At 41.2% G+C, this 22441-nt stretch overlaps 1 protein-coding gene, 1 long non-coding RNA gene and 1 pseudogene across 3 annotated transcripts; all 3 read right to left on the reverse strand.

Moving 5' to 3' along the window:
- Positions 1 to 4109: 4109 nt before the first annotated feature.
- On the reverse strand, positions 4110 to 6000 carry LOC122052835 (gibberellin 20 oxidase 1-D-like). Its single transcript, XM_042614564.1, has 3 exons — positions 5311 to 6000; positions 4872 to 5193; positions 4110 to 4765 (listed from the first exon to the last, which is right to left on the reverse strand). Exons 1-3 carry the CDS (start codon positions 5817 to 5819, stop codon positions 4481 to 4483), a joined length of 1116 nt encoding a protein of 371 aa, XP_042470498.1. The 5' UTR covers positions 5820 to 6000; the 3' UTR covers positions 4110 to 4480.
- Positions 6001 to 7221: 1221 nt separating this feature from the next.
- LOC122052836 lies at positions 7222 to 13006 on the reverse strand. 2 transcript variants are annotated; one of them, XR_006132108.1, is made up of 2 exons: positions 12727 to 13006; positions 7222 to 7723 (listed from the first exon to the last, which is right to left on the reverse strand). It is a non-coding gene; the product is annotated as an uncharacterized LOC122052836 (long non-coding RNA). The 2 variants fall into 2 exon arrangements; XR_006132109.1 differs by having other exon boundaries at positions 7222 to 9006.
- A 625-nt stretch (positions 13007 to 13631) lies between these two features.
- LOC122050777 lies at positions 13632 to 14063 on the reverse strand (annotated as a pseudogene).
- Positions 14064 to 22441: the final 8378 nt, after the last annotated feature.

The raw sequence follows: 22441 nt of genomic DNA on the forward strand, positions 1-22441 counted from the left end.
TGGTCTATCAAGGTAATGTCTTTGATCCTTGGGGACCTAATATTGTCCAAGTCCAACTTGATTAACCAAACTTGGGAACCCGTACTTGGACTAATTTTCTATTTGTTCTGTTAACAAGGGATAAATAAGACTTGTATTTGCGCTTAGTTTTAAATCCAAGTCTGGATCTGTTGTAAACGGCTCGCTATTTTCCAGGAATTAGATCAAGATTCTTAGAACCTAGAGTAAACCATTTCAACGTGTCCTTTAGTTCCTTGACCTGATCTTTCATGCTAGAATTCTCTTCCTTAAGCTTTTGGACTTGAGTTGAGGTTCTAGTCTGAACGAGATCAGTCAAGGAGCTAGGGTTAGTCACTTCTTTAAGAAATGTTACCTCCTTTTGAAGTGACTTGACCCGGACATTAGATTTAGCTAACTTATGCAATAAATAATTAACTAAATTGTAAAGTTTATCTATTTGACACGTACTTACAGCGGGTTTAAGCCCTTCGGAAACGGATACGGATCCGTAGCTTCGCTCGAACTTAGCTTCCGATTCGCTCTCGATCTCCGATTCGTTGATGTGTTCTTGAGCCGTCAGTGCAAGAAAGCTCGTCTGTTCGAGCTCTTCATCGGAATCTTCTGACGAGGGCTCGTCCCATGTGGCTTGTAGTGCTTTCTTCTTTCTCTACTTCTTTTAGGTTCGGACAATTGGCCTTGACGTGTCCCTTTTGATTGCACCCGTAGCAGGTTACTTCAAATTTCACCTTTGGACTTGGTCGAGCCTTTTTGGATTGAACCACCTTTTTGATATCTTTCTTTGTGAACCCCTTCTTTTTGTAGAGCTTGTGTACTAGGTTGATTAGTTTGGTTGCTATCTCGTCGTCGTCGTCGTCATCGTCGCCGTCGTCATCTGAGTTTGATTCTTCTTTGGACTCGGGTTTGATCTGAAGCTTCTTTCTTGCCTCCTTTGTCTTGCTTGTACCTGGAAACAATGCAACACCTTTCTCGGTCGGGCGTGCATTAGTCTGTTCGTGCAATTCAAATTCAGAAAAAAGTTTGTCTAACTTAATTTGAGGGAGATCCTTGGACACTTTGTAAGCATCAACCATGGATGCCCACAAAGTGTTCCTCGAAAAGGCATTAAGTGCGTACCTCATAACGTAGCGGTTCTCCACTTTCTGTCCGATCGCGTGGATTCCATTCAGTAGGTCTTGAATTCGTGTGTGAAGTTGGCTCACTATCTCTCCTTCCTGCATTTTGATGTTATATAATTTATTAAAGAGTATATCACGCTTACTTACCTTTATGTCAGACGTCCCCTTGTGCAGCTTGATCAGTTTTTCCCACAACTCTTTCGCATTTAAGAATGGGTCGACTCGGTTCAGCTCCTCCTTTGTTAGTCCACATTGGAGGGTGCAGGTTGCTTTGGCGTTGGCCTCGACTTTCTTAATTATGCTAGTGTCCCAATTTTCGCAAGGTATCGATTTTCTCGAGCCGTCAAGTGGAAGTGTGATCCCAGTCTTGATGATCATCCACACCTCGAACTGGGTTTGGAGGTATGACTTCATTCGGCCCTTCCAGTAGCCGAAGTCCTCACCAGTGAAGAGCGGAGGACGGGTTGTGTTGTAGCCTTCTTGATGGGTTATTGATCAAAATAACTCGCACACACACAAAAACAAAAAACTTGTTCCAATACTCAGTCTTGGATTGTAGTGCGAGATTAAGAATTAAAATACGAACTCAAGTGGTGTTGCACCAACTTCGAGGACAAATTTGATTACGAAAAAACTAGATCGGAAAGCGGCAATCTTACTGATTCCTATCGACTCCGAAAAACTAAAAGTTACCACAAAAAATGATTGATTGGTGGTTGTACCAAATCAAAGTGACCCCGCTCTGATACCAATTGTTGGATTGAAAGCACTAGAGGGGGGTGAATAGCTCTCGTGGCTTTCACTTTTGTTTCGGAAGACTTAGAGTAAAATGCAGCAGAATAATAAAACAAACACACGAACACCAAGATTTACTTGGTTCGGAGCCTGAGGCGACTCCTACTCCAAGGTCCACGCTCGTTGAGCGTTACTTTGGGCAATCACTATTAGCACAGAAAATTCGTTACAATTAAGAACAATAATAGAGCAGTAGTAAAATCTATACTGACAATAAAAAATAATAAGTTTGAAGCTCCTGGTCATCGGGGTCTTGTTATAGCTTTTCTGGATCATCTTTTGAGCAGCACGGAGAAGACAGATTGCAATTTCGTTGTTATACTTTGCTGCTGCTCGAACCTGCCTTAGCCCGTTAAGGGCGCCCTCAACAGCATGGAGGGTGCCCTCATCCACGCCAAATCCGCAACGTGGATGAGCTTCGACTCGGTCACAGCCTATCCGCCTGAGGGCGCCCTCGCGCCAGGTCCAAGGCGCCCTCACGCCAGTGTCCAGGGCACCCTCAAGCTCCATGAGGGCGCGCTCACGCCTTGCTGCGAGGTTGCTTCTCTAGGTTATCCGAGGTAAACACGTCTAATTCACTTCCTGCAAAATACAGTAGTCCAACATACCCTGCAAAACAAAGTTAGGAAAATATAGACATAAAGGATAACGAATTTGGCAATCATCGGACTGTCTGGTTCTACTTCGGATTCCCAACCGAAAACCCTAGGTCGAACCGATGTCTACTGTTCCCTCACCGGAGAACACATCCTCACCTACTCCACTCAAGAGAGTTTCCTTGTTGTCAGTTGATCCTCCATATCAACTGGACTTTTGCTCAGCGCCCGAGGCTCTAGGACTTTCCGTTGGGCGTCCGCTCCACGACCCGCCCAGTCTTTCACCTGGTTCGCGACACCAGGACTTTCCACCTAGAGTCCTCGACTCTAGGACTTTTGCCCGAAGCCCTCGACCCGCTAAGACTTTCCGCCTAGGGTTATCACCCCGTAAGATCTAGGGTTACAGCCCTCTAGGGTTTTCCACCTGCCTAACCACAGATAGGACTTTTGCCTAAGTACACTTAGGACTTTCCTGCAAGCTCATTCAAACACATTAGATCACAAATAATCTTAATTTTGAACCCTTTGTCATTATCAAAACTTAGGTTTGATCGTCAGATGTATTCTGCACCAACACACCGTGTCATCTCTCTCAATTTCAAATAGGATCAACAGCTAACTTGGCTAGGTAAAGCATGGATTCTCTACCCCATGCCCATGGTTAAGTTGGACCAAGATCCTAAGCTTCTTATGCTAGATCAGGTAAGGTGTTTGACCTGTCTCGGGATTATGATGCAATAGTAAGAGATCAAATGAATTTATAAGATAATGAAGGCTCAAATATCATAGTGAGCCATCATCTTATCAAAGAGGATGGTCCACTGTTATATGCTCATTATAACAATATCTTTTTTTATCTATATTTTTTTTAATATTAACTCTCATTATTTATAGGTCTTAAAATCTACTCAATTATTTTAAAATTATATCATATTAAATAAATATATTTTAAATATATTTTAAAATACTTAAATTATTATTATTATTTTTAATAATAATCTTGCTTATAAAAATATAAATTTTCTTGTTTTTATTAATTTTAAAATTTTAATTTTTTAATAAATAAAATTTTAAAAAAAAAACACACACGTGGGGTGGCCCACATTACAATTGAAGGCGACGTGTTCAAAGTAGGGGGTGTTATACCACCCCTCTACAATGGGTGTTATAACACCCCTAGTAACAGGCATTGCAGTTGCTCTTATAGACTTTAGTGCCAAATCGAATGTGACAGTTTGCATGGTTGTGTCCGTGCCTAGCAGAAGCCTTGCTGGTTCGAAATTGGGTGCATATAGACATATCCATAGTCTGTTAGAAGGTTTGAGGACAAAGATTAGGAGAAAGCCCTCCCTTTCCCTGCTCTCACTTTCTGGTTGCTGTTTAGTGTGCCAGATGTGTTTGCAGAAATAGCACCAAAGAAAGAGTTTTGAAGGAAGAATCTAGTTTTGCCCCAAGATCCAAATCCAATCGTTTAGTGGCACTGTCTGTGGCCACGGATGCGACAAGACAAAACCCCAAAAAAATTTAGAATAGCAACAGTGGACAAACTACTGCAGTTAGAGAGGATATGAATGGTATCTATTATATTCTCCACCTCTCTCCATTTATATCAGCTTAGTCTCTTAACTCTTTTGGCTCCCTCCTTAATCTCCATTCCAATCTACCGTGTACCTGTCGCAACGAATTCCATTTTGTTGGTCTCCTCTGTCTTGTTTTGTTTGATTGCAAAACTGAACAATCTCTTTTTTGTTTTTCCTCTTTCATTGTCAAATTTAAATGGCGATTTACCAAGTACAGTAAATATTGCAAGCCTTGGTCGAGTTCCTCTGTTTTTGTAGTAATATTATTCATTTAATTTCCTTTTGCAGCTTTATTTTTCGTCGACACAGGGAGCTCAGCAGCTTGTGAGCTTCGTACTAAGAAGCAAAAATCGGATGGACGAGGACATGCATCTCACTCCGGGGTGGCGCCGGTGGCGGCGATACGGAGATTGATCCAAGCGGTAAATGCGTCGAGGGTCTTCATGTCGGATCGGTAGTGCTTCTGCGTGAACTCGAGCAGCGCGGGCCAGGTGAAGTCCGGGTACGCCTGCGGGTGGTCCAGGTCAACCAGTTCCGCCGGCGGCCGCACCAACCGGTCGTTGCCGGGGCAGAGGAAGAAAGCCAGCGATTTCCGCGGGACCTTACTGTTGACCACAGCCCTATGCAAGCAGCTCTTGTACCGTGCGTTCGACAGCGCCTACGTTATTGATTATCGATCGTCGAATCGATCAGTGGGCCGAAGTTAATTGGGATTCGAGCTGTGACTGTTGATATATATACATAGGAGTTAAAACAGTTAATACCATGAAGGTGTCGCCGATATTGACGACGAAGGCGTTGGAGGAAGGGCGGATGGTGCGCCAGTGGCCATCGGCGAAGACCTGGAGGCCCTGGACGTGGTCCTGGTGAAGGATGGTGAGGGAGGTGGGGTCGCAGTGGGGACCGGTGCCCAGGGTGAGCTCCGGCTTCTGGCACGGCGGATAGTAGTTCAGCCGCATTATCGAGTCGTTCCCCTCGAAGAAGTCGCGGAAGCAGCGCCGGCCAACCCCCAGGCTCATCCCCAGCACCTCCATTATCTTCAACGACAGCTCGTTCATTGCCTCGCAGTACTTCTGGTACACCTCCCTGTGTATGCTGTCGTTATTAATCGCTAATTGGATTTGCAATGTTTGGAAAATGAATTTTATTTTATTTTATTTTACTAAATTTGTTGATTAAAATTAAAATTAAAATTAAAATCACCCCAAGTGGCAGAATTCCTCGCCCAGAATGGTGGCGAAATAGTTTCGAACGATGTCGTCGCCGCTGGGGGAGAACCGGAAAGAGAGAGTCTCCTTCCAGGGGAGCCTGCTGGCGAAGCGACCGGTGAAACTGCTGGCGTAGCCGCAGCTCTCGCCGGGGCGCCTCTGCGCTCTCTGCTTCTCCAGCAGCGGCATCCCAAAGAAGGCCTCCATGCAGCGATGCGCCTCCTCAATCAGCGCGGCGTCGATGCCGTGGTTCACCACCTGGAAGAACCCATGCTGCTCGCACGCCGCGGCCACCGAGCGCGCCACGACCGCCGCATGGCCGGAGACAAGACCGCCGAGGTCGATGAGGGGGACCACCAGCTCCTCCTGCGAGTCCGGCGTCGGCTTCTCCTCCTCCGGCCACACGAACTGCGAGGGAATGTCGGCCCGGAGGCTGAGCACGGCGGCGTCGAACACCGGCGCCTCCGCCTCCGCCTTGGGCGGTTGAAAGGTGCACAAAACCATGATTTATATAAAAAGTGCGCTACAAACGAAGCACTCTTCTCGACGAAGATCGAAGGAAAGATGAGAGAACAAGTGGAGAAGAAATATTCAAGCGTCAAATGATGAGTGCGGAGAAATAGGTAGTAAAAAAGAGCGAGTGGTAACGAGAAGAGTTCAATGTGATTATGATGTGGCTTTTTACTACTCCCTTATCCGCTCCTTATATAGTGGAAACACAGAGACCATCTCTCATCATCCGCCTTCCAATAATCACTAGATCCTCACGCTACCGCCACATCTGATCGACCACCACAACATGTCTTAATTAGTTTACTCATCATAATGCATCTTGTTTTTTTTTTAATCTTTTTTGTTTTTATCAATCATAAATGCATTTTCAAGTTTATCAGTAATGTCTGAGTTGGAAGCAGACGTAGCAAAGTACAAGAGCAGTACGATATTTCTTAATGATCTTAATTTTTAAGTGATACGGATTTCCCGTATATGGAAATTCTTAGGGGATTTTTGAGTTTATTTGTTTGGCTGATGTAGATTATTATTGGTTAGACCCAATGTGGAAGGACAGGACAGGGCAGGGTAGAGCAGAGATGATTTGAGGCTCTGAAGTTATGATGATTTAGTTTGCCTCTCGAAAGAGGGCAATCCCAACAATGGCATGGCTTGTCAATAACATGCAAGGGTCGGGAATGTGCGCAAACATAAATTTGTTGCTGCAGATTTAATATGCCCTTGCTGAAAGTTACTACTTCTTTATCAAATAATAAATTCGTTCATTCTTCCAAAACCTCTATTTGGATTTAGCAAATCTTTCTACGTAGGAATTATCTCCCGATCAAATAAAATAAAGTAAAATAAAATACTGGCGAGAAACAGCTTGTCAGTTTGCTATTTTTTAAAAATCATTTTGTCCTTGATCTGATGAGTATTTGATCCATACATCACTTGGTATTAGTTTTTGCATCAATACTTTACTTGTTTCAATAATAATTCACTAGAAGATGGATTTAAATTCATATAATTGTCAAATGAAAAATGTATATGATGTTAAAAAAAAAGGAGTAAAAAAACAAAAGTTAAAAAAGGGGGTGACAACATATAAGATACCCTTAAAAAAAATATTCAATAGTTATACCAAATATCATACCATCACAACGATCTATTGTCCATATCTATTTCATAGTATATGCGGCTGCAAATTTGATTAAATAGGTCAGGTACAAGGGGGTATGCATCAAAACTCAACGCCAATTCATATACAATAAAGAAATTGAAAATTACAGCACTTAAATAATGTAATATTTAAATACATTATATTAATTTTAGTACTCAGTTATATATCCAATTTCGTGACAAATGTTTGTCGCGGGTATCTATTGCTTTACCCAAACTCTTCCATCTAATTACTACCAACACTAGCTAGATGCTAAACAATCTGTACTAGCACTGGTCGACACATCCATTATTCCCAGAAGAACAAAAGGAGAGTGTTTCGATCATGGTATACCAAGAACTGATTTTCTTATCAGACATCTGTTCCGCAAGTCAATTGCTGAACTTTCATCTCACTGATGAAAATTAAGCACACGATTACTAAGGAAATTATTCTCAGGTGGAGCAGATGTTAAATCGGTTGAAAATATGTAGGGGATGAATCGGCGGCCTACAGAAGTTCCGCGTCTGTATGTGCAGTGCAATGGGCGGCTTACGGCCCACAAACCATACCTCTGCATGGTCTCCTCCTCCAGCCCCTGTTCTTATCCTCGCTTCAATCTCTGTTGTGCCCTCCTTGGCCAAACAAGATAGGCGGATAAACAATACCAGGCACCGCCAGTCCCATCGTTTGGAACACTCTCCATCTGGTCTGCTCCGAGGTTACCGAACTCACAAACGTCTCATCACCCTCGCTGTCACAGCACCAAACGTCTTGAAGTAGCATTAAATTTGAAAAGATTTGTAATGATAAACAGGAAAGTGATATAAAAAAAATCAGGGCCATGGAAGATTCTTGGCCGTCGGAGCTAGTGGAGCCAACCTCAACCATGCACTGAGATGGAAACACAACTAAAAGTTGCAAGAAGGGAACTGATGACGTCCATAATAGCCCCACTCACTCTGGTGCCGGGAGATTTTCTTGTTCAATTTACTCTGCCTATATTAGTGGATGGTGTTTCTGTACGATATGCAGCTATAAGCCAGGCGACACTGAACTGTTAATCCAAGCAGCTGAGATGTGTTGTTTTGCATTACCGACACTTGAGATGTGTCGACATAATTTCCTCTGATTAACTGATGTAATGAATGACTAACAATAGACGAATGATGACATGGCTACAATCCAAATGATTGAAGGCCCACATGGAGGGTCCTCTGGCAGGTTGAACTTTAGCATGCACCCAACCAGTTGGATGATCTCGATTTGGTCGTCTTTGACACGTGATTCGAGTATGGTATGTGTTGGAGTGTGGGGACATAAAACATGGTGAGTTCTTAATGACCAGTATGAAATTGGGCCCATATCAGTACCTATTTAGAGAAGACAATGCTTAATTCTTTTGCATTCTCTCTTCAAATGGGTCTAAATGAAGTTGGCAGGTGCAGAAGATACGACAGATTCCAAATAATTTTTCCTCTGTGTGTGTGTGTGGTTTGCTTCATTAGAACCAGTAACCAGAATTATAATTCAAAAGCTAGAGAGAGAGAGAGAGAGAGAGAGAGAGAGAGAGAGAGAATGAACAAAAACAAATGTCCGAGTGGAGTCCTTAGTACACAATCTTGGCTTCCCAGTTTTTTATCAGCACCACAAAGAATTGTTCAACACCACACTGCGGTGGCCAAAGACAAAATCATGAGGGTACGCAATGGCAATCATGCACAATCAGTAAGAGGTAGGTTAACGGAGAGAAACCATGAAGGCTTCAGCCTATGCAAGATTTTGAGCACAAAGTAGTTGGAAGACACAATCTTTGATTATAAATCTAAGTTTAAAGGTCAGCCATGCACGATAGAACCCAAATGTTGACAACGCCTATAATGCAGCCTCGGGAAGCGTTATTTTAGCTATCACTGCCAAGAACAGCCAAAATCTTCAGCTGGACATGCCTAGTTATGCACCACTGCTGCATGATGGTGGCGAAACTCCAATTGTAGCATATCTGTATATTTCATGTGCAGATTGTCTGTCTTCATTCTGGCACATAGAGAGGGTAGCCACATTCAAGTATGAGTTGTTTGAGTGCTTCCATGGTCTTATAAAATCCACTACATTTGTCTTGGTATGCCATAGGAAATAGTGCTTTTTGTCCTTTTAACAGTCACAAACCCCCAAGTTCCCAATGTCCCATTAGCAAAATGTTCCTAATAATTGACGCGAATGCTAGAATACAAAAAAGTTAAGCAAGTACACGTCTTGTGCCAAGCGTACTCCCGAGTGATAGGAATGCCAATTCTTGGGCCCATAAACATGTTCACATGGGCCAATTGGCACGGACTGCTTAGGCTAAGCACCAATCTCCTTGGAACCAAAACAGCACAGAAGGTTATAGAAATGCATAAGCTCAAGACCTTATCATCCTAATTTTATCAATCAACTAATATACCCAGCAATCAAGATTAGAAATATTCTTTAGCCTACCAAATCAATAGTTTGCCATGGGTTCAGTCCTCTAGCTGCATAGTTTGTCACATCGACTGCTTTTTTGTGATGCATACATTGCATTGTATGCATCTGCATGGATTGGACTTAGCAACACAAGACAAGTGGAAAATATTTATATTAAGGCCTTTGGATATGAAGTGGCCGCAGGCACTAACTGATTAAACTTTAGCCAAGGGAGTGGAAAGAGAAATAATTCTTAACTTGCCTATTATTAATGCTTTATGGAAGACGGAATAATGAGAGAACCTATAGGACCCAAGTCATCTAACCACATCACTCAGTTAACAGGTAATAAAAATGGGTGGCAATGTGGTATTATCTATAGGACTAAACTATTTGGTTTAGACTCACAAATTCTTGTTCCTGAAAACAAATCTCACAAACCTGAAAACAGACAGTTCATAAAAAATTAACTCATTTACAAATTAGCAGAGAGGCTAGTGAAAGACAGTTATTTGGCTTGTCTCAGTCAATGAGATTCGTGTTTGGTTTAGGGGTATGGGAATCGGAAATTGGAATGATTTCCTTTTGTTGTGTTTGGTTAATGGGAATGGGAATGAAATCCAAATTTTTGGGAATGGATGAAACTCATCCCTCTCCTCAGGTTTGATATTTCATTCCAAAAGTAGAGTTCTTTCAACTTCCAACCAATCAGATTTGTTGAGATATTCGTCGTGTCGATGGTGGTCTTCAAGGTCACAATTTGGCTAAGATAGTCATCTTGTGAAGCTTCTCGGCGCTGAAATAGTCAAGGCGGATGTGGACGGAGAGGACATTTTTTTGAGAGACGAGAGGGCATTTTTGAGAGAGGAGGATATGGACGGATGGTGGTCTACAATGGATCCTTCTCTGGGACCCCACATGGCGGGAGTTTCGTGCACCGAACTGTCTTTTTTTCCCATTTCAGAATATCAAACTAACCAAACACTGTATTGAAATAATCATACCCATTCTCATTCCAGTCTACTATCAAACCCATTCCGATTCCTATTCCTACAGCACAAATCAAACGCCACCTCAGAGTTGGTTTTGAAAACAAAACGCTACTTCAGAGTTGGTTCTGAAAACAGACAACTATAGCATACCACCGGAGTTGATGGAAGAGTAATGCAGCTTGGTAAGAGGAATATTGAATTTTCCATAGCCAATCATGTATTTTTTTAAGGGCATCTTCAATAAAAGGGGCTGTGTTTTGGCAAAAAGCATAAGTGGACACCATGTTTCAGTGGGCTGTTTGAAATTTTGGAACAAGTGGATGTGTGGCATACAATTTACCATGTCTTTATTAGGACTTAGGAGCGTGTAATATTATGCTAAGGAAGCACATCTCTGTTCGATACAAACAAATTAAGCCTGATGTAAGTGTTGAGGAACAATTTAGTAAAAGTCCAGGACTATAAGGAGCATCTGTATTCTGTTGAAGTACAAGGTGTCGGTGCTATTAGGTTTGATCTTTTGACAAAGATTTACATTAGATCATGATGATTTGTGATGAGCGTGCAGTGCAAAACACTTGCTGGTGAGCATTGCGGGCGTTTAATTGTCTTACTTGCAATAACTATGTTGTTTTGCTTAATAAGTCATGACATCAAAATAGCTCAATGCTTAAGTGTAATATCTCTGTTTTCCCATTTTATAAATATAACTACATCAACAAGCACAAGGTTAGAATATTTCTCAAACATATTCTTTACCGATTTAAGATGATGAGTGAAGTTGTGTCTCATATCTAAATAACTAAAATTCACTAATATGTGATCATCATAAAGAAATCCTAAAAGGAGATATCCTCATTAAGCTTTCATATCCCACAAACTGAAAAATATTCTCTATATGCAAAGAAGATTTTTGTAAAGAGTGTACACGCTATCCAAAATTATTTTAAAAATACAAAGATAATTGTTGGATAATAAAATATAGACTACAATATCATTACACAAAAGTTCCCGAAGTGCTTTTCACTTGATGAAATCACAAGTCTAAACCAACCTTCTTGCCTTAAGAGAAACATAAGCATCAAGACATTTCTCCAAATTCACCAAAACTTATAAACATATTAAGTAGTCTAGCTAGGTTTAGGAAATTTCTATGTTTTACCATCTTTCTTTTTATTATGATGTCTTTCTTTGCAGTACTTCTACCTCAAACCAAGTTCTAAATCAACTAGTCACTTATTTTACTAATTGAACCCTAATAATAGTGTTGAAGAACCTAATGTGGCAAAAGACGATTACGCTCGCCCCCAGCACCACGCCAACTCACTCCAAGACCAACACGAAGGAGGTAAATCACGGTAACTTTGTGGCAAGTGGGGGTTGGGGTGTTGAAATGCGAGTTGCAAGGATTTACGCCCCGCCAGCCCGAAGTTCAAAGTGTCAATAGCAGGTTGTCAATAGAATTGTGAACAAAAATATTTGCAGCTCTTTAAATAATACATATTACCATTTGGTTATGCTACTTATATTTCAGGGTTAAAGTGACCTAAAGTCCTGAAATCTAATGGCTCCATCTAAAACTTCCACAGTTGGATAACTCAATTAAGATGATATGCATTTTAAATTTTGATACCAAAGAAGTGAAGAACAACCTATAATTGTATAAATGAAGATTGAAACGTATGCATCTTGAATCTCTTGTTTCCATTTTGGTTTACTTTACCTTGTCCAGTTAAACCATATCTTCAAATGTCTTCTTTCTCCCACAGAATTGATATCCTCAAATATTGATTATTGAATTCACAACTATGATAGGGCCCTTACACTGCTTTGGGAAAACCAATTGGCTTTTTTAGTTTTCTTGTAAGCAATCCTGACAATATATATATATATATATATATATATATATATATATATATAATTCCATACCAGAAAAGAATTTCTTATGAATTCAATTCTCAGATCAGGATTTAAGTGATAAAATGAAAATGCAAACTTCAATTTTTTATGTTTAGAAACATAGATAGTTGTCATATGGCTCTGATAGTTGGCCTCCTATGTATAGCCTCCATATTCGTGTGACACCCGAAGAGGCAATATAAAAGAACAAATGCAGTGCAACTAAAAGAAATGCACCGTAAAATTGAGAAATTTCTACTAATAAGAACTAAAATGCAATTCGTTTTCAAGTAGGCTTGTTTCTGGCAACCCTAACCCTATTCGGGAGTCGCGTCAAAGGCATCAAAATCTACCAACGCATAGAATACACAAGGAATATGATCATGGCGATGCAAAGAGATGGATTCTCACTGCGTACCTTTTCTGATAGAGCAGCCCCTTCTCGATCTCAAGAAACAACAAGGGTCCTTCTTAGGCAAAGAATCAGAAAAGACGGCACGATCAAACTGAGAGAATGAAGACCTTCGCAGAGTTGGTGATGAAACGAAAATATTTGGGGATGCCATCCGTCTGATCGCAAACAGCAGCGAGGAATGTGAAGGCGTCGAACTATCGAAACTATGGGAGAGGACTGAGGAGTAGAGGACCTCTCCAAGGAACGGAGGTTGTCTGCCATTGCGATGTAGTTGACTATAGGGTCGAAATTGTTTCTTTATGCGGAAATATTCGTAGGGATCGTCACCACACATTTTCCATACCAAAATAAATAAATAAGCGAGGTCTACGTTTGGTCAACCAGCTCCAGTACACAATCTGGTTTGAAGAACCGCAATGACCGACCTCTTCCGGTTCAAACCGCAAAGAGAGAGCCACATGTGTGGGCACTCTTATTCATCGTGTTAATTCGAGAATTTATCAACATAAAACAACTTACAAGCACGATTGACATCTGTTATATTTGCTGAAATTGTTATAGTGTTCTAATTAAATTAAAGTAATTGTATGTATATATTTACATTGTACTCCGGGACAATACGGTGGTTAAGAAGATATTATCATATGAAATTTTAGAGAACATATTCTTCTCATGTTTTAACCCTTTATTAATGGTTAGTAGTCAGTATTCTAATTTATATATTTTTTTTTGTATTAGTCTAAGATAAATTAGCCGGTGCTGGGACGAACAAATCACCCTTTACCATCTGTATATATTTACATTATTTTATTCTTAAACTCGACGTCAACAACACGTAATTGGAGTGATCACAACAGTGTAGATAGAGTAACTTAATTGACTGTGAATTTTGAGTGACGCACGTGATCTCAGGAGTCGACATCGCACTCCGAAGCGCCGAATGGAGGTACCGGGCCGGCATTGAGTCCAACGAGCACGTCGCAGCGAACGCGCAGGTTGTGCCAGCCGCTGCGGAAGGGGCCGGACTTGAACCGGGCCCGGCCGAGCACCACCAGCCGCAGGGCCACCAACCCGTAGGCCTGGTCTGTGGCCAGCCCCCAAGCGACGTCAGCCGTCACCGGCACGGGCGCCCTGCTACCTAACACAGAAGACATGGAGACCTCGTTGCGGCGTTACTAGACGAGCGGCAGGAGAGGAACCGACGGCGTGATGGGCTGGCCGCGGTAGGCGGCGTAGGCAGCGGCAAGGCGGTCGTAGGCGACGGAGGCACGGTTGTTGGGGTTGCGGATGCGAAGGGTGAACTGCGTGGTTATGCTATGTTTCAACTGTGTGAACTGCATTGTTAACTGTGTAGTTGTGTGTATATTTCAGCCGTATGTGACTGATATATTTTGTATGTATGTATGCCTCAGATTGTCATCGGTAAAGAGGAGATGCTGCCGAAATTTTTTTATAGGAACTCCTTTGAGGGCGTGACAGTTAGATCAAAACTTAGTATTAAGTTTTTTGAGCAGGACTATTTCGGAAAGTATTCAATAAGTAGTCCATCGTTGATACACAAGAAGGTCATATGTCTCACCGTTGAACTAAAAACTTATCCTTAGGAAGCTTACTTGATTCACCCAAAACTAAATTTGAATTTAACATGGGTTCAATAATTTTTTCCTAAATACTTTTTCAATTAATTTAAAACTTAATTAAAATTATTTCAAACCTTAATTAAAATTATTTTAAAATTTAATTAAAATTATTTTAAAAGTTAATTAAAATTATTTTAAAACTTTAATTCAAATATTAAACCTAATTATGAAAACCTAATTAAATTTAAATTACAACTTTAAATCTCAAATTTATTTAATAAAACTAAACTTAATTTAAACAAAAATTAAAATAAACTTAATCTAAACTAAACTTAAACTTAAATTAACTCAAGTATAATTTAAAAAGCAAACTAAATCAACTTTAAATTAAAACTAAATTAATTGATTGATTAACCCTAATCTTTAAGTAATTTACCCTAATAGACATAATTAATCTTTAATAACTTTAATCAATAAATAAAATACTTTAACCTTAACCAATATTAAATCAATAATTAATAAGTTTAACTTAATTTTATTAATCATTAACTTTACAATTTAACTTAATATACTTAATTAAATCTTAATGAATTTCAACTTGAAATCTTAACTTTAATCAATAAATTAAGTACTTTAACATTAAAAAAAATTAAATAAAATTAATTCTTAAATCTTTACCTAATTAATTTCTAAGAAACTAATTAAATTAATCCTTAATTAATAACAATTCATGATAAATTAAACCATAACTATTAATTATGAAATTTTAATCAATAATTGTGTTAGACCCTGTGGTTGTTTTGATGTGATCAACCAAGTTGGTTAGGTCATGCTTTGTGTTTGATCCCTGTGTCTGAGTGTGCAGGAGCTTAGTAGCGCAGGAAGTCGAGCGGAAGACGCAGCTAGCGAGAAGGATGGCACGGGAAGGAAGTCGACGTTCTCGGTGCGTCCAAAGGACGAGAGAGCTGCGAAAGAGTATACCGGTGGGCGAGAAGAACGTGCGCGGCGTTAAAGGGACGTTAAGCCGAGGAAGAAAGTTGCTCGAGGAGAAGGCTGAAAATTGGGTTCGGGTGAGCCCTATTTCAGTTGGCTGAATCACCCAAGCTATCGGAGCGTCGGAAGCCAAAGCAAAGGAACAGGAAAAGAAGCAAAAGCTATAAAACCAACTTGAAGGCGCCTTCATGAAGCATGAAGGCACCCTCAACATGCAGGCGCCTTCATGACTTCATGAAGGCGCCTTCATGACTTGATGAAGGCGCCTTCAACAGGTCAAATGTAATCATTTGCGTTTCGGATAAAGTTTTATCCACCTACTCGATGGAGGCGCCTTGGACCTCCGTTGGATGCGCCTTGGACATCCGAGATAGAATTTCCAGGGGCTATAAAAGGACCCCTGGACCTAGGAATTATTCATCAATTGTTCAATCAACTTTGTATTCATTTCTAGCAATAGTTCTGAGCTGTTAGAGTGTAAAAGGCTTCTTCGCCTTCAGTAAAGGAGACTTTTTCTAGTGAGCTTTTCATCGCCCTAGATTAACAACCTTCTTGGTTGTAATCAGGTTGACTGCTGAGTCTCTGTTTTATTTCTGTTTCTTTATATCAGTTATTTTATTATTGCTATTGCAATTTTGAGTTGAAAGCACAAGGAGGGTATAGTTTTTTTTTTCAGGCAATTCACCCCCTCTTGCCGGCCTCCGCTGCACCAATAATTGGTATCAGAGCCAGACTGCCTCAGAAGGACTAACCGCCGACTGAAGCACGAAGATCAAGACGATGGTCGGAACAATCATTCATCCCCCGAAGTTCGACGGAGACTTCGCGACGTGGAAACGCCGGATGGAGGTATTTTTCAAAACAAAATTTGATATTTGTTTAATCATGAAATATGGCTATGCAGTTCCAAAAGATAAGGAAGAATACACCTAAACGAAAAAGGAGCAAGCCGATTTCGTCGCCAACGGAAAAGCAGAGTTCCATCTGCTTAGCATGCTGCCACCACAAGAGGTAAGTCGGATCGGAAGTTACGACTCCGCGAAAGACCTCTAGGAAAAATTCTTGGAGCTTCACGAAGGTACATCCTGTTAGGGTGTATACTAAAAGCCTAGCTTTTGGTATAAAGATTTATCTAGTAATAAGAATCACATTGGTCAAATGTCTACATTTATGATAAATGTAGTTGTTCAATTAATTTATATTGTAGATAACATGGTGTGTTGTGTCACACACAGAGGATCATGTTATCAGTACCTTATAAATTATAAACAGTAGCTCACGACCAAAATGGAAAGGAACAAACCATTAGAAGGTCGTAGTGTAATTAGGTATCAGTTTATCTTGACTGTATAATTACACTAGTACACTTAGAGTGTATTGAGTAGGACCATTTGAGGTCGTTTCTTTTGTACTGATTTTATAAAGAAACAAAGACCTCGGTTATTATGGAAGTGTGTGCTCTTAATCCTAATATAATAACAAGAACATATATTTGATATTTATTTCTTTAATTTATCAATGGGTGAGATTTAGTTCGATGAATCAATAAGCCCGATAAGTTGGGAAATGGTATCACTTATAGTGTGTGTTGTTGATTATAGAAGGAAACTGTGTCCTAGAGATACTAGGTTGATAATGTCCTCAAGAGGAGCTCATAAGGATTGTCATGTTAAACCCGCAGGTGGACCTAGTCCGACATGATGATAAGGTTGAGTGGTACTACTCTTGGACTAAGATATTAATTAAATGAGTTGTCAGTAACTCACTTAATTAGTGGACATTCGATATCTTAAACACAGGGAGACTAATACACTCATGATAAGAAGGAGCCCAAAATGTAATTTGGGATTGGTGCGGTAGTTCAATAATAGTTCTCTAGTGGAATGAATTATTATTGATAAAATTAAGTTGTGTGTTCGGGGCGAGCACGGGATGCTTAATTTTATCGGGAGACCAAAACCAATTCCTCCTCTCGGTCCCTATCGTAGCCTCTTGTATATAGAGATTTATACCCACCACATACCCACCTTCTTACCCAACCAATAGGGGCCGGCCAAGCTAAGCTTGAAGCTCAAGCTTAGGGCTGGCCAAGCCTAAAGGTTGGCCTTAAGGTGGCCGGCCAATAGCTTGGAGCCCAAGCTTAGGTGGCCGGCCACATCATATTAAAAAGGATTTTTTATTAAAATTATTTCTTATGTGGATATCATAGTTTTAAAAGAGAGTTTAAAAATTAAATCTTTCCTTTTAAAAGCTTTCTACAAAAGATTAAGAAAAGATTTGAAATCTTTCCTTATTTGTAGATTGAAAGGAGATTTTATTTTTAAGAAAAACTTTCCTTTTTAACCATGATAATAATTTAAAAGAGAAGTTTAAAAATTAAATATTCTCTTTTATTAGTTTCTACAAAAGATTAAGAAAAGATTTGATATCTTTCCTTATTTGTAGATTGAAAAGAGATTTTAATTTTTAGAGATAACTTTCCTTTTGGAAATTATCCACATGTTTAAAAGAAGAATTTTAATTTATAAAATTTCCTTTTTATTAACCACCATGAAGGGAAAATTATTGGAGAAATTTTTTTATAAATTTCTGGAGACAAATTAGGAAGTTTTAATTAATTAAAACTCTCCTTGTTTATAGCTTGATGGTGGTCGGCCATGTAAATTGAGATAGGAAAATTGTTTTTAATTAAATAAATTTTCCTTATCAATGGCAAAAGAATTAAGGAAATTTTTATTTAAATTTCCTTATTTGATAAGGCCAAGGATTATAAAAGAGAGGGTAGAGGTGCTTTCATGGGCGATCAACTCTATTATTCTTCTCCTCTCTTTTCCTCCTTGGTGGCCGGCCCTAGCTTCTTCCTCTTCTCTTCTTCTTATGGCCGGCGGCAACCTCTCTTGGAGCTCTTGATGGTGGCCGGTTCTAGCTAGGAGAAGAAGGAGAGAAAGGTGGTTTTGTTTCTTGCATCCCTTGGAGCTTGGTGGTGGTGGCCGGACCTCTACTTCTCTTGGAGAATTGTGGTGGCCGAAACTTGTAAGGAAGAAGAAGGTGCTTGGTGGTTCTCATCTCGGAAGATCGTTGCCCACACAACGTCCGAGGTTAGAAGAGGAATACGGTAGAAGATCAAGAGGTCTTTTAGAAGGTATAACTAGTAATTTTTCCTTTCCGCATCATGCTAGTTATTTATGGAAATAATACCAAATACAAGAGGCTTACGATTCTAGAATTTCGAATATGTTTTTCGATGTTGTGTTCTTTTGTTTTTCTTATCCTTGTGATTTGATTGTTCTTTTCGGTTAACCTAAAGTTATTTTAGGAAATTAAATATTACCTTTCTAGAAAAGGTTTTGTCTAGTCGGTGGTGGTTGCTCCCATATCCAAGAAGGCCTTGTGCCTCGCCACGTCAGTACTGGGAACCAATTATGGAAATTAATATTTAATGGAATTAATAACTTAAGGTGATTTGGGTCGAACGTGTTAAGTTCCGCAGGAGACCCAAGTCAAAACCTAAAAGAACGAATAGATTAAGTTTTGGATCAAACGTGTTAAGTTCCGCAGGCGATCCAAAATTTAATTTAAAAGAACACATGGTAGCTAGGAAAAGGTTCAGACCTTTGTACAAAATTTTTGTACAGTGGAACCTCTAGGTTTTCCGAGTAGCAACCAACACATCCGAAGCGAAGCTTGCAAGACGCGATATCCTTCGGACTCAACTTACGAACCTCCGGATGAACCAAGGCGAGAAGGTAGCGCAACTCCAAGCAAGGATTAAGGAGCTAATAACTCAACTAAGCAACCTTGGAGAAGAAGTAACGAACCGGGACTCGATCCAATACGCGCTCAACGCCTTCCCCAGAACTCCAGAATGGGCGTCCTTAATAGATGCATACTACATCTCTAAGGACTTCGAGGTAAGTAGTTTAGAAAATTTGTTTTCTACTTTTGAACTTCACGAATCTCGAGTTGCAGAACCCAATGGAGTAGAGAAGACTAGTCAGAACATTGCCCTAAAGGCAAAAATAAACGGTTCTGACTCCGAAGCCTTGATCGACGAATCCGAAGCTGCATTAATGGTAAGACGATTTAATAAGTTTTTTAAATCTAACAAATTTAGATCGCAGTCGAGTAAAGATCATCAAAAGAGAAGAACAGTCCATTGCTACAATTACAACGAAGAAGGGCACATCAAGGATGACTGCCCGAAATTGAAGAGCAAGCAGAAAGAGAAGGAAAAGGTAAAGTGTCACGCCCCAGAGGAGTCCCTGTCCGAAGAAATTTCGGCAGCACCTCCCTTGTACGGGTGACAATCTGAAGCATTTCTACAGGCATAATATACATCAGCCACAGGCGGCTGGAATATGCACACAACCACGCAGTTATATATATATCATCAGCCCACACGGCTGGAATAAAACCAACACAACGAAAATGACAGAAACCCAATACAAACCAAAGCACAAAAACTGCTAGCCGGCTAGGCTTACACAACCAACAACAAATACAAAATACCACATAACAACATCAACACTCCAAAAACAAAACCGGAGTACAGAGCTAAACAAACTGATACATAAACAAACAAAACATACGTGAAACCGATAAGTCTTCTGATGTGACGTGGGGACCAGCAGACAGGATACTCCAAGCGACATCATAACAACCTGGTACCTGAAAAATATAGAGTCCACGGGGGTGAGTTCAACAACTCAGCAGATACCTAGTTGACATGTATAGTAAACTATATCAAATAGTAATAACTATGGAGTACAGTCTCCTGAACGAAAGAAGGTAATGCATAATCGAAAAGGCTGAAGAGTACTGCACTCACCAGGGCCACCTATCAGAATAATCAGGCCGTCAGACCGGAAGTGTCATAAATCCTGTATGCATGTCAAACATATGCATCCATCCAAATGCAGCATATAAGTGCAGCAAACACAAGCAGTAAATGCAAAAATGCGTATGATGCCAATGATGCGTCCTGGTCACCCCTGACGCCAGTCAGTCATCTCACACACAATAGTGAGGCCGAGTGGGTAGGGCTGTGACAACCGTGCACTCTACCATCACTACACCTGATGAGTGAGTGAGTGGACGGGATGCTGTCGGAGTACTCTTGTCCTGTGACCCCAAATCATAAATGGGGGAGCTCAATGCTCTCATCTCCCGGTACACGATGACGGGGAGGTATCTCTGCCGGCTACCACGCTGAGTCATCTGACCAACGGAGCCAAACAGAGTCCACCGTCTGTCGGCTACTACGCTGCTACACTAAATGCCAGCGGAGCCAAATAGAGCGGAACTGTCTGCCGGCTACCATGCTGAGTCCTCAGACCAACGGAGCCAAACAGCAGAACCGCCACACACCTGTCTGATATACCACTAACCCATGAGTAGTGGTGTGTGCAGTACATGTAACTGGTGATGTGCTCAACCATAGTGGAGCCGACAATCGCGCAGCATGCAATCATGATGCATGACACTAAGCATGGCAATAAACTGATCAACATAACCATATCCATATACATAAAATGAGTATCATAATATCGATGGTCAAATACGAAGATCTAAAGTACACAGGTCAGATAGGATATCAAAAACCTAGGTCCTGAACATAACAAGCATGGTATGTCACTACTTCTCTGAGCATATATATATATATTGTTAGGACCAAAAGTAGCTAGAGGGGGGGGTGAATAGCTCGTCGCGTTCGCTCGGTGCTTGGCGTTGCTCGGCGTTGCTTGGCGTTGCTTGTTTCTTCAAGAATATGCAGCGAAAAATACAGAAACAAATACAACCACGCTAACACTAGGATTTTACTTGGTATCCACCTCCAAAGGAGGTGACTAATCCAAGGATCCACACCACGCACGCACCCTCCACTATGAAACACTCTTTTTCGGTAACTACCGAGGGCGGAGAAGCCCTACAAGACTCTCGGTACACGAAGAAGGAAAGGGAAACAAAATACAAGCACAAAGCTTACAATGAATGCAGAAAACCCTAACCCTAGCTTCTCTTCTTGCCTTTGATCCGCCTCTTGACTCGGAGAGCTTCCAAGAACCTTCAAGAACTGGCGATCACGAGCTTTGAGAGTGCTGTGGAGGAGCTGGCGAGAGATCTGGAGTGAAACGGTGAAGTTCTGCCGAAGGAATCGCACGCCAACAGCTATAAACGACGCCAACGGTCGAATCCCAATCGATTGGATTGCTCCCAATCGATCGGGGAGGCTTTGGATCGATCCACGGATCGATCCAGAGCACCTCTGTGCTCTGGAAACATGCCTGGATCGATCCACGGATCGATCCAGCGCTTATCGCGCGAAGCAGCAGCGTCCCAATCGATCCACTGATCGATTGGGACCTCTGGATCGATCCACGGATCGATCCAGAGGGGTTCTGTTCGCGGGGACTCACCGGATCGATCGGCGGATCGATCCAAATCTTCTGGATCGATCCAGATCTGCTGGATCGATCCACGGATCGATCCAAACCTGCTGGATCAATCCACGGATCAATCCAAACCTGCTGGATCAATCCACGGATCAATCCAAACCTTGGTTTTTGCCCAAAACCAAGTCCAAAGCCCCCTAAACCAACATCTAGTCAACCATGACTTGTTGGTACATAAGACCTAGCATCCGGTCACCCTTGACCGGCTAGGACTCTCTCACCAAGTGTCTAGTCAATCCCTTTGACCCACTTGGACTTTTCTCTTCTTGCCAAGTATCCGGTCAGTCCCTCTGATCTACTTGGACTTTTCTTTCTCGTGCCAAGTATCCGGTCAATCCCTTTGACCTACTTGGACTCTCACCAGATGTCTGGTCAACCTTGACCCTTCTGGATTTCTCTTGCCTGGCTTCACTCACCAGGACTTTCCCAATTGCCTAGCTTCACTCACTAGGTCTTTCACCTGGCTTCACTCACCAGGATTTTTCTCCTGCCTAGCTTCACTCACTAGGACTTTCCCAATTGCCTAGCTTCACTCACTAGGTCTTTCACCTGGCTTCACTCACCAGGATTTTTCTCCTGCCTAGCTTCACTCACTAGGACTTCCCAATTGCCTAGCTTCACTCACTAGGTCTTTCACCTGGCTTCACTCACCAGGATTTTCCTCCTGCCTAACATCCCAGTTAGGACTTCCCA

Source organism: Zingiber officinale, chromosome 3A (assembly GCF_018446385.1).
Source record: "Zingiber officinale cultivar Zhangliang chromosome 3A, Zo_v1.1, whole genome shotgun sequence".
NCBI lineage: Eukaryota > Viridiplantae > Streptophyta > Magnoliopsida > Zingiberales > Zingiberaceae > Zingiber > Zingiber officinale.